At 38.9% G+C, this 12,297-nt stretch overlaps 1 protein-coding gene across 4 annotated transcripts in view; it reads right to left on the reverse strand.

Moving 5' to 3' along the window:
- The window catches only part of SAMD3 (sterile alpha motif domain containing 3), a 44,640-nt gene extending 39,585 nt beyond the window's left edge, over window positions 1-5,055 (reverse strand). Inside the window, exons 1-3 of one of the 4 annotated variants that reach the window (XM_034669133.1) lie at window positions 5,035-5,055; window positions 3,452-3,551; window positions 2,584-2,773 (exon numbers count right to left, since the gene is read on the reverse strand). In XM_034669133.1, the coding sequence (XP_034525024.1) occupies window positions 2,584-2,773; window positions 3,452-3,530 (269 nt within the window). In that variant the 5' untranslated portion in view covers window positions 3,531-3,551; window positions 5,035-5,055. Of the gene's footprint in view, window positions 1-2,583; window positions 2,774-3,451; window positions 3,552-3,810; window positions 3,912-5,034 lie in introns of those variants that run through there. The other 3 variants (XM_019803912.2, XM_034669131.1, XM_034669132.1) reach the window with 3 other exon arrangements.
- Window positions 5,056-12,297: the final 7,242 nt, after the last annotated feature.

The following is a 12,297-nucleotide window of genomic DNA, read 5'->3' on the forward strand; positions in this document are numbered from 1 at the left end:
GAGACGACGGTGATAATAGAATGTATCTTTATTGGTTAATATCTCTATTCTGCCAAAAAGCATAGTCATTAACTCTTTATCAGATCCTTCTCCACTCCCTGCCATTCTGGGGGGAACTTTCATTATCTGTGGAATCTAATACCTGCAGAACCACAGTCCACTAACTCCCTCACTTCACAACTGGTGCAACTGGAGCCCAGAAGGAAAAGCAAGTTGCTCACAACCTCAGGCTCCTAGTAGCAATGCCAGGAGTTGACCTCAGTCTTCTTACTTTCTGGCCTGGGATTTCTCTACCAGCTCCAGCAAGAACAACAACCAAAAAGCAACTGCAAATACTCCTACCTATTACATAGCCCTGTGATTTGCTGAAGTCCCAATCGAATGCCAAATATTCTGTCCAGATGTGGCCTACAAATACTTTTCAAAATAACATCCTAGGAAACCATTAGCCATTAAAAGAAATGTGCACTCAAGTTGAAACCCGTCTGCAATCTCTGATCTAGAATGCCATTATCAACTCTTCAGAAGGAGTCTTAAGCATCATGTAGTCTACCGACTTCATTTTGCAGTTGCAATTAAAAAAAGCCAAGCAAATCTCCAAGGTTAGATGAGTAGCTATCATCAGAACAGAGGTTTGAATCAAGTGTTTTGATACCCAGCTTCAGGGTTCTTGCTACTACACCCAGTTTCCTATCTTTAGTCAGCACTTCCTCAAAGGGTCTAATTAAATAGCATATTCTCATGCCTCTTTCCATTATCATTTTCCCATGTGAAAATATATTTGTCACATGACAATATATTTGACAATAAGCAAATACAGCCAATAAGCACTTAAGCCAAGTATAACCCATAACCCCACCTGCAGCTATGGCTTTGTACCAGATTAATTTAACTAATCTTTAAAGTGAATAAACTACTCACTGGGTAGAGTGAAAAGCCCCATTCATAAATCCCTGGACTACCAAAGTTCTAAGTCTTGGCTACACTTAAAAATGGCTTTCTTCACCAGGGTAGCGAAGTTTAATATTTAACATGAGACTACGTTGAAGGAGGAAAGATTTTCTCAAAGATTATGATACAACCAACATCAGCGTGAATTAACATGAAGTTAGGTACTGTATTACTTTTCACAACCTACAGATGAAGCAACAGGAACGTCAACATTTAACATAATCAATCCAAGGCAGTGGTAGAACCAGGAATGAAGCCCAGATTTCCTGGCAGTCCAGCTAGCTTTCATTTACTGGAGAACATTGTAAACTGATCTGCGGTGGAAATAAGCCTCTGTTTCCTTCACAGCCGTGCCTAAGGCAATAGCAAGATTCCAGTCAACTGAAGGGAACTTCCAGCTCAGAAGTCCAACTCATCCAAGAATGCTGGGAAATTACTTTGAATGCTATTTGAGGTTCACACCCACCCTTTGCTGGGAAGGAATAAAAGCACGCAATGGGAACTTCATCAAAAGTCACATACTGAAGAGTGTGATTTTACATAGACATGTCAAAACAATGTTAGGAAGAAATCCTTCAAAGAAGTAAGACAGTAGAATCTCCTGGCCAACCACGAACCACCCCTTCAAGACCACCTGTCCCTCCATGTTCCAAATATCCAAATATTCTAGAAATGAAATTCCTTAGGCCAGGTCTCTCTAAAATTCCATTGCTTATCAAAGAGCAAGACAGCAATATATATTATTATAGGTTTAATCTGAAAAACTAAGACATAGAGTGAATTTCATCAAACTTCATAATCTTACTTTAAAAATTAATGAGTAATTGGTCTGCAGCAATTATTTAACCCTAGAAACGTAGCAAAACGTCTCAAAAATGGAAAAAAAAAAAACGAGTCAGAATGCTTGAAATGATCCTGAGGCATAGATCTGTAAAGTGAACATTTTAATTTTGTAATTCCTGCTCTCACTCCTTTCCATTGCAGAAGTCGGTGATAAGAAAACAAACAAAACCATCCCTCAACCTCAAAGGCACCACAGATTTTTCTACATAATTTTTGTGGGATGTGATCATAGCATTCAGTATTCTAAGAACACCGCTGAGAAATTAGAAAACTCACTGTGGCAAGAGTACTTAGCAAATTATACTGCAAAAGCCTCTAAAGGAGAATATAAACTAGTTACTATAAGAAATTCTTGGCAAATAAATAAATACATAAATAAATGAACCGTTTTGGGAGAAAGCAAAGAAGCGGCGAAAGATGCCTTTCCTAAAACCTGATTTTAAAAAGACCGAAGCTGCAGGAGTCCATTTGCACTTGTGTTCTATGTACACTCGAACCACTTGCTCCAGAGCTTTCAATGTGGTAAATCCCAGTTCAGAGGCTTCCCTAAGGATTGGAGTCAGTGTTTAAAAAGCAGTGCATTTAAAAAAAAAAAAAAAAAAAAAAAAAAAGATGTATCCTGATTCATAAAACTTCGCAAGAGTGCCCTTAATGCAGATATTAGAAATACTGTACACACTTTGCTGAAAACGGTCACAGTTTTCAAAGAGCCTTCACCCCCCATGTCATGCTATAGCACCATCAGGAAAGCACTGCATCAAAACCAAGGCCATTCAGGAACACACTTACTCCAGGGCTGCTCCTCCCTGAGCGAGAGGGGCTGTTTCTGTAGGGCTTCCAAGGGACTCCAGTCTTGGACTCTTCTGCTTATATTTTTTAATTAAATCCATCAGAACAGCCTGGTGCCCAATTTTCTTTACCAGTTGCTGAACCATCCGATCATTAAGAGCTAGAAGAGCGGCCCCACTTACTTCTTCCTCTGGGAAAAGAAAAAAGAAAAAAAAAGGCTCTACATGTTTGCCCGGTAAAGCACCGCACACACAACATTCTGAACAGGAATAGTCATTTCTGGTGTTGAAAGGATCATCTAAACTTGTCCTCTGAAGTTATACAATTTGCTCTCTTTTTGACAAAGAGAGAACCCTGATTCCCATCACTCCCAACGGGGCTCTGCTCCTAGCAAAGTATCAGAACATGGAGTCACAATTAAACTTTTTGCTTCCCCACCAAGGCCTCCCCCCTCCCCCTCCCGATGCTCTGTAAGAGGCATTGTCTTTATAAGAAAAAAAGGTTTCTCAGAAAATCCTCCTTAATAGTAACTCCCAGGCAATATGCAATACTTGTAAATCCAACACTGAACAGAACTCATGCTGCATTCTTTAAGGACAAAAGCAGTATCAAATGCAAATAGCCAAGATGTATTTTGACTAGCTCTGACTACTTTGCTTTATTTCAGTTCTTTTTCCAATATTACATCCTCCTCTGGATGTGAGGCCAAATGCAAACTCTGCCACGGTCAGTAAAGAAAGGAAGTTCCCCCAACTCCGCATCCACATTCGCATGCATTAGACAACAAGAGTAATCAATTATCGGTAACAGAGGCCACTCAATATCTAGGCTGCTCCGTTCATATTTTTTCAAAGTGTAAGCAACTCACCTTGAAACCTATGAACTAGCTCTCCTAAGTTTTTCTCCACCAACCAACTGCAGACCTCATCAACTGACCAAGTTTCCATGGCTGTGTCCTGGAAATACACCTGTAGAATAAAGGTCAGAGAAGGATTCTTCAGTTTTTCTCTCTGATTGTTGTTCTTTTATTTTTATTTTTTTTCCCAATCAGCTCTCTAATCTCAGCTGCTTCTTTTGCCAGACTCTTTGAGACTCTCAATACAAAGCTTCTTTCAGATTACTCTTTCCCGAATACACATCTAAAAGTTGCTAATAAAACAAATACTCTTTCTAAAAATGAGGCTGGTTTGAACCTATTTCCTAGTCTCATTTCTTGAATTTCTTCACCTTCTCCTACTTTTTTTCCGCAGGCATCCCTCAGCTTTACTAACAGACCGCCAAAGCCCTACAATGGTACCCAATCCTATACCATTAACACCCAGGTCTCCTCACAAAGAAAAGAAAGGTGTGAAATTCACCACTACTAGGCTCATCAGGAAGTGGTTGACATTTACAAAAGGGGTGGGCAGGGGAGGAAGGGAGGAAGGATCAGATAAAAGCCTGACAGAGATACTTAGTAAACCAAGGCTGTTTAACCCCTTGTGGCTCCCAGCTCGGAAAGAGCTTGTCAGGCTTCTGATTACTTTGGCTTAACAAGAGGAGAAAGAAGGAGCCAGATTTCTCAGGAGAATCTGAATGTTTCTTTCCTTCTTTCCATTAATACCCTTATATATTCTATCCAGTACTAGAACTTTATTAAGCAGCACTATGATTGGTAACTAGGAAAAAGAAGCACGTTGATTGAAAACTTTAAAAGAATTTAGTTGGGCAAATTTAAAAAAGGAAAATAATTAAATATGTTAATAAATATTCAGTGAAGGATGTGTATATAAAGTTTGCAAGGTATGTTCTTCAAATACTCAGTTATTTTTACCTGCCACTATTCTGCAACTGCTTAGAAAACTTTAAAAAGTGTATCAATTTCAAGGATGCTTGGCTTGCTCAGTTGGTTAAGTGTCTGCCTTCAGCTCAGGTCATGAACCCAGAGTCCTGGGATCGAGTCCTGCATCGGGCTCCTTGCTCATTGGGAAGCCTGCTTCTCCCTCTGCCTGCTGCTCCTGGTCTTTGTGCTTTCTCTCTCTCTGACAAATAAATAAATAGACTCTTAAAAAAAAAAGGTATATCAATTTCAGTAATTCTTAAAATTTCTCTTAATAGCTCGTTCCCTGTTTTTTATAATTCAATCCAAATTACTTTAAATGGACCAGGGAGGAAGAGAAAAAACTTAAAACATTTTCATCTTTAAGCATTATTTTCTATTTCATCTTTTAATCTAAACAATGCAGATTTACTTGTACATCGAGACACTGACTCTTCTATAAAGACGACACAAAGCTAATCTTAGAGAAATGGAAGCATAAGGAAAGATACAAATATTAGATTGTGGATTTAAATTTTATTGCTAGAAGTTCTCAAAATTAATATTATTGTATTTTTCATTTTGGTGGATTTGAGTACGTTAGGATTTCCCAACATCACAGCTAGCAGGGCGGGGAAGGAAAACATGTTTACCTTTCATACTGCAACAATCTGAAAAGATAACGGTCTTCAAAATTCATTTCCTAGAAAACAAGTCCACTTCAAAGTAATAAGCTATGTTCTCATATGCATTCACAAACACCAAGTTGCAAAACTGAAAACAAGGGTTAAATATAGAAGAACGTCTTGCTGAATTACAGCAGTGGATTTAATTTGCTAAGACAACAGTAGCCACAGAACTCCTCCCTTAGGCTAAGCTGCAATAGCACGGTGTGAAAAGTCATTATTTGCGAGACTCTGGTGTAAATTAAAAATCACACCTTCCTGTCACACTTCTGGCTTCCTTGTGAAGAGTAAGACTTTAAAAAAATAATAGAAAAGAAAAGGAAAAAAAACCCCGCAATTCTCTAAACTCCAAGATTAAAAGGTATGCAGAGCAGAAGATACTGCCCTGTGGCTGTCAATGGGTAAAAGGCAATTTGAAAATAAAATAAGTACATGGAAACCTTCTCATATTTTTAAATTCCCAGCTATTTACCTAATTCTACTTCCGGGAAAAACAAAACAGTTACCAGATTATAACTTCATACATACATAACCAGATTAAAGAAGTGTTGTTTTTGACCATTAGTTTTCTGAGTATTTAAGAAAATAAAATAATATCTCTTCCGAGACAATGTAACATCTTTAAGTAACAACCTTGCATCTTCCGCTCACATAAATAATGGATATATTATTTATGACCTTATATTTCATAAAGGAACAGAAAATAAGTCAAATGAGAAAATATGTATCCAGCGGCTTTACTGCGTATCCAGCAGTTTCAGAAACATCTGACACAATTTCGAAACGTAAGGCTAAGTATTATCACTAAATATTTTAAGGCAAGATAACAGAGAGTAACATAAGAACGTTATGTGTGAATACCCTAGCCAAAGCATTTTCATTATTCAATTAGATTATACTTTAATAAATTTGTAGTAAATATTAAAGGATCACATCTAATTAAAGCCAGGAAGAGATAAGACTTCAGCTAAAGCAGCCTAAGGGCAAGTTTTATTTAATAAATTTGTTAAAGCTCCAAAGGAAGAGAGTGCCAGCTGCCTTGCATGTGGTTTATAATCTTCAAGGGCGACGAGGCCTGTAACAACATCAACCGCAAATAAGCACTTCTAAAGAAAATGTGAAAAAAGTTTTTCATTTTTCTTGCTGTTTGCATTTTTCTTTTTCTATTCCCAGGGCCCCTAAGGTGAGGCAACCAAAAGATTTTTTAAAAGCTTTGCTGGTGGCATGAAGTCCTCTCCTGGATCCACGCCTCGTGCTGTCCTGCCCGGCAAAGGGCGTCTCTTACCGTGGCTGTACCTGAAGGAAGAAGCCATTTAGCAAAAAATCAGATTCCGTTAGCGAAAAAGAAGGAAGGGAGAGGTACAAAAAAATGGGTATAGGGCACTCTCAACGTCCAGGCAATTCTGTCAGGAGCAGCTTTGCTACTGCATGAAGCAATGACGTCATTGCACTCCAGTGAAGCGAATCATCTTCTCCACTTCGGGCCATTGTTCATTCCATCACCAGACCAGAAGGTATGAAAACTGGAATAGTCAACTCGAATACCTTGCCCACCTTTGTCATCAGAATGTTTGCTGCCTAGGTAGCTCAGAGCTAGGTGAATGGTGATAAAGAAGCTAGAAGCAAGCCTTACCAAGAACATAAGACGCGTCCACAAGCAGAAAATAATAGTGATGGGTGCTGTAAAAAGCACTCTGAGCTGGATTTTCCCACTCTCCTGGAAATGGATTGAATGAATCTAAATTTGGAATCTGAACAAAAAATACAGTTCAGTGAGTGAAGGAGGCAAAGGCAGTGGAATCAATAGAATGCACTGAAAGGAGAAAGCAAACAATAAACAAGTCATGTTTGGGGACCTGTAGGTGGACCAGACTGTCTGGAGTGGCAAGAGCAGACAGAGCTGAGAGATCACTGGAGAGCTGGGAATCCCGAGTTCCCAGCTGACAGATACACGTCAGCTTAGGGAAGTCATTGACTTGGTCGCTTATTCTACGCTTTAGAAGGATTATTTACACAGCCGAGCCACATAAATTACAGGACAGGGTCTTTCTTGAAGTCAATTGTGTATGACAAGGAAGGGTTTAGCTTTTAGTAAGCATTCCAATAGGCACCAATTTTCCTTCATTTTAGAAAGACAGATGTGTATATTACTCTCTCAAAAAAATTATGGAAATAGGGGTGCCCGGTTGGTGCAGTTGGTTGAGGACCCAACTCTTGGTTTGGGCTCAGGTCCTGATCCCAGGGTGGTGAGATCGAGCTCCACCTCAGCTCTGCGCTCAGCGCGGAATCTGCTTGGGATTTCCTCTGTCCCTCCCACTTGTGCTGTCTCTCTCTCTCTCTCTCTGAAATAAATAAATAAATCTTTTGTTTAAATTATGGAAATAAGACTTTTAATTTTTTTTCATAAATCACTGCCAAAAACAGAATAGATCTACAAAGTTAGCTGACACCAAGCAAATGAAACACACTGACCGGGGTTCTCAATAGACATTAAGTTGAACCATATGAAATTGCCATTTTTGTACTTATGAGTCCCAGATCAGTAATTTCTTATGGTTGAGCTTACCAACCAAAATCTTGATTTTTCTGAAAACTACTAAATTTTTCTGGGTTCCTTGTGTCCAGCAAAACTTAGCAGAGGTATCTGTAATTCACATCACCACCAAGAAACTTGGGGGAGAGGAGAAGTGGGGAACACAGTAATAGAAACTTAAATTTTATATATTTATATTTGTAAAGAAACTAAAGAATAATTTATCTGGGAGGTTAATCAAACTAATGAAAAAAATAGCAATAGGTCAGGATCCCAGGACTTGCGGGACTTTTGAGTCACAAACACCCAGGTCTTTTGGCCTTTGAGTCAAACTTAGGGTTCATCCTTGCTTCTGCCTAGTTGACTGTCAAAGCTAATGGGTCAGCAGCTCAGACTGCAATCCTCAGGGTTCTTGCCAGAGAATACTGTGAGCTGTGCTGTTAACTTTTATCAGAAGCTGAGTGTGTAACTGAGAAGTCTTGATAGTCTGAAGCTGTCAATTCTTCCAGAATTAATTTATGAATTCCAATGAAAGTTCAAACACTGTTTTATGTTCTTACTTAACTATGGTACTTGTGTTCATCTAGAAGGACAAAATGGGCAAAAGGGGACAAATTCTTGGCAAAGGATTTGCTTTCCCAGATGTTCAAAAGTCCTGTAAAATTATAATAAGTGTAAAAACATGATACTGGGGCAAAAGAGGACAGATCACAGAAACAGAATAGAAATCTGGAAACAGAAATATACATATGGAAGTATTAAAAAGACATTGATTCAAATTAGTAGGGAGAGAAGGGATTATTCAACAGATTTTGTTGGGACACACCTCATATCACCGATAAACAGAATTCCTCAGATGAGTTAAATAATTAAATATGAAAATTAAATGTAAAAGAATTAAAATAATCTAAAATAAGATTATAAAATAAAAATAAAAGATTGATAGATTTGACTCCTAAAAAGAAAAAATATTTATGTATACATATATAATATATAATTAAAAGGAATTTTGTTTTGTATGGAAGTGTTGAATCACTAAATTGTACACCTGAAACTAATATTACACTGTATGTTAACTAACTGGAATTTAAATAAAAACTTTTTTAAAAAGTTAAATACACCAATAAAAAATAGGAATGGGTAATTCATGAACAAAATTTTAAATCTGTTCAACATTCTTTGTAATAAATGTCATTTTCATTTACTCTTTTGGAAAAGGTGAAAATTTAAAAAAAGATTAGCAAGAATCGAGTTCTAACTTTCTCTTACATATTGCTAAGGGAAGTATAAATTACTTCAACTTATTCTGTTGTATGATTCCCATTTTATAGTTGAAAATGCTCAAGTTCATAGACATAATTCATCTAAAGTCCCATAGCTCAAAAGGGAAGGAGTAGCTTTGAATCCCAAACCATCCGACTTCAAGGGCTACTAAGATAAGTGAAAAATCATCAAAAAACACCTACATTTTGACCCCAACATAACATTTCTAAGAATTTACCCTAAGGACATTACCAGAGAAGAGCACAAAAATAGGCAACCTAGCAATAGCTAGAGTAGCGAAGAAATTGAACAGACTAAGTTTCCAGAAATAGGAATTGACCACTGAATTATGGTCACTTATATTTAAAATGGAATATTATGCAATAATTAAAGATAGTGTTTTAGAAAAATAGCAATACAGAGAAACAGTCATGAAATATAACTAAGTGAAAATAAGTTTCTAATATGCTTCAATGTTGTAAGAAGTATGAAATAAAAATAGAACTAAATGTATGTGTTGCAGAAAGACTGGGAAAACATGCACCAAAAGGGAAAAGTGGTTTCCTCAGTTTGACAGAATTAATGCATTTTGTTTTCTAATTTGTTACTCTCAGACTTTTTCATTGAGAAAATTTTGAGAGTAACAAATTAGAAAACAAATTGCATTTTCGGAAAGTTAGGGTGTTAAAGATAAAAGATAAAAAGTGGTATTTATGGATCATTGCCAGAGAGGCATCAATCCACCATTTCTATTCCAGAGGATCAAAAGAGCGAGCCCTAGGCCAGATCGAGGTATAGAAGTGGTTTTAATCATTTTATTTTAAAAATGGAAGATTTCATTAGAAATCCGGAATCTTGGGGTGCCTGGGTGTCTCAGTCGGTTAAGTGTCCACTTTTGGCTTAGGTCATGATCCCGGGGCCCTGGGCTTGAGTCCTAGGTCCGGCTCCCTGATGGCGGGGATCCTGCTTCTCTCTCTCCTCCCCACTTGTGCCCTCTCTCGCTATCAATCTCTCTCAAATAAACAAATAAAATCTTTTTTTAAAAAAAATCTGAAATCTTGGTTTCTTTTAAAAAACACAAGCTCTGGCAACGCTGTGCTTTTATTTTTGAACAGGAACAGACAGAGCAGTGGCTGTATCCTTGCAAGAAGAGCAGGACCCCCTCAAAGATGCATGGCAGGTACCAGAAGCAGGAAGCCATGTTGAAACCGGCTGGATTGCAGAGAGCTAATGTTCGTCAACTCTTAAGAAGAGTGATAAATACCCATGTAAGTATATATGTAAGCATATGTGCACACTAATACATCTTTGAATATATTTAATTCCCTATAAATTAACTTATTTTTTAATTCCTAGGAGAAATTATACTGATCAGAAAACCATTTGCCATAGCGACGTTAAGGCAGAGATGGTAGCACATATGTTAGAATGTAGGTGTTGATTCAAGGACTCAAAGCTTTGTGTCTAAGAAAGCCCTTGTGTGTTGGGGCTTTTGTTTTCTTGGTAAGTACCTAGAAGTAAAAGGCACGAACCTTTATTGAGCACAGACACTGGCTTAGCGTAATGTCTATTACATAGCTGAATGTGCATGGGATAGTGCAGGTGAGAATTGCTTGTTTTGTAGCTCTGAATGGTGGCAAGAACTTGTGTTACTGAAATACTGCAGTTTATCAAACTATTCTTGGGAGCACACATCTGTTAGAGCACGTGACAGCTGATGCCTGCGTCCTCCCCTAAAGCTCTGCTTGTGCGCCAGCTCTGCTCCTCTGTGATGTTCAGCATCAGTCGGACTCTGTAGCCCCCTTCTCGAAAGAATGGACACAAGGGGTGGCAGATCTTTTTTATTTTAAGATTTTATTTATTCATTTGTCAGAGAGAGAGAGAGAGAGCACAAGCAGGGGGAGCGGCAGGCAGAGGGAGAAGCAGGCTCCCCGCTGAGCAAGGAGCCCTATGTGGGACTCGATCCCAGGACCGTGGGATCATGACCTGAGTCGAAGGCAGACACTAAACCGGCTGAGCCACCCAGGCCCCCCTGTGGATCATCTTAATGCAGTGGGACTCGCACCACAGACGGGAGGGGCAGTGATGAAAAAGGCACAGGACATGTATTTCTCCTACGAGGTTGGTACTGGATGAGTGACAACAGCTCATGCTTCTGGCAGCCGTGGATTTTTCTGAAGACAGGCAGCGATGTTCAAACTTTTCATTCACACAAAGCTAAAACTAGTCTTTTTTTAAAAAATTGGCCCCCCCAAAGTAAAAGTGATACCAATTGGTAGGCTGTAGTCTAATGTTAAGTCTGAGTGTGTATACTTGAATGTGTATGTGTGTGTGTGTGTGTCTGTAGGAGATAGAAAGAGAATGAAGGAGAGAAAGACAGACAGACAGAAGGACCAAACAAGTGAACAAGCGAGCATGGGGAAAACAGTAAGGAGCAGAGGAAAAGATCATCATGAATGATAACAAATAAGTGGTAAGATTAAGCAGTGGAAAAATAAGGATGTAAGGATTATAATAAAACACATTTTTCCTTTTTAGATCGTATCACGGTAAACAAATTTTAAAAATCTCTATGATAAAAAAAAAACCAAGCCCTCTCACTGGACTGTCTTTCACCATTGGTTAATCCCATTTGGGAACAGATGTGGCACACCAGGGTCAAAGTTAAGAGTAGTGTGGAGGAAGAGGAAGACAAATAAATTTGACTCAGAAATTAGGACTCCCCAAATGCTTAAAATATGACAAATAATCAGTATTTCCATAACCAGGCCTTTAACTTGTGATTTAAAATTTCCTGGCTCTTAGAACACACTTGGGAAGGGCAGGTGCGGGCCTTCCCAGGAAGCGCTGAGGGAAGACGCCTGAGTGATGGAAGCCTGAGCCTGCGCCTGGCTCGGTCCTGCTTCATCGTCTACGGATCACGTTACTCTTTTTCTCCAATTGCCCGAATCCTCTGTGTGGTTATCCATGTCAGATTGCTCTCTTCCTGGTACAGTTTTCTATCCATTGCTGCAGAAGACTCTGCAGGAGCTCAGTGGGGCATCAGGGTCCCCAGGACAGGGTGTCTGTGAAGGCTGTTGGCTGGAGGGACCCGGTGAGTACCCCGGGGGGTGACGGGGGTAAGAGGTGCTGTGGCAGGGTCAAGGGGTGCTGCTAATTCCCTGCTTCTCTTTCTGTTGAATTCAGGACTCAGAATTTTATCCTAAAAGATGTATTTCCCAACTGATCTAAGATAAAAGTCAACCGGAGGTGCTTCATAAACATATCAATCCCCACACCTTTCTCCAGAAGGTTCTATTTCAGGTGGTTTGGTGAGTCCCTGTAACAGATATTTTGAATTCTTTCTTTTTTTTTTTTTTAAAGATTTTATTTATTTATTCGACAGATAGAGACAGCCAGAGAGAAAGGGAACACAAGCAGGGGGAGTGGGAGAG

The sequence above is a fragment of the Ailuropoda melanoleuca genome, chromosome 10, assembly GCF_002007445.2.
Source record: "Ailuropoda melanoleuca isolate Jingjing chromosome 10, ASM200744v2, whole genome shotgun sequence".
Taxonomy (NCBI): domain Eukaryota; kingdom Metazoa; phylum Chordata; class Mammalia; order Carnivora; family Ursidae; genus Ailuropoda; species Ailuropoda melanoleuca.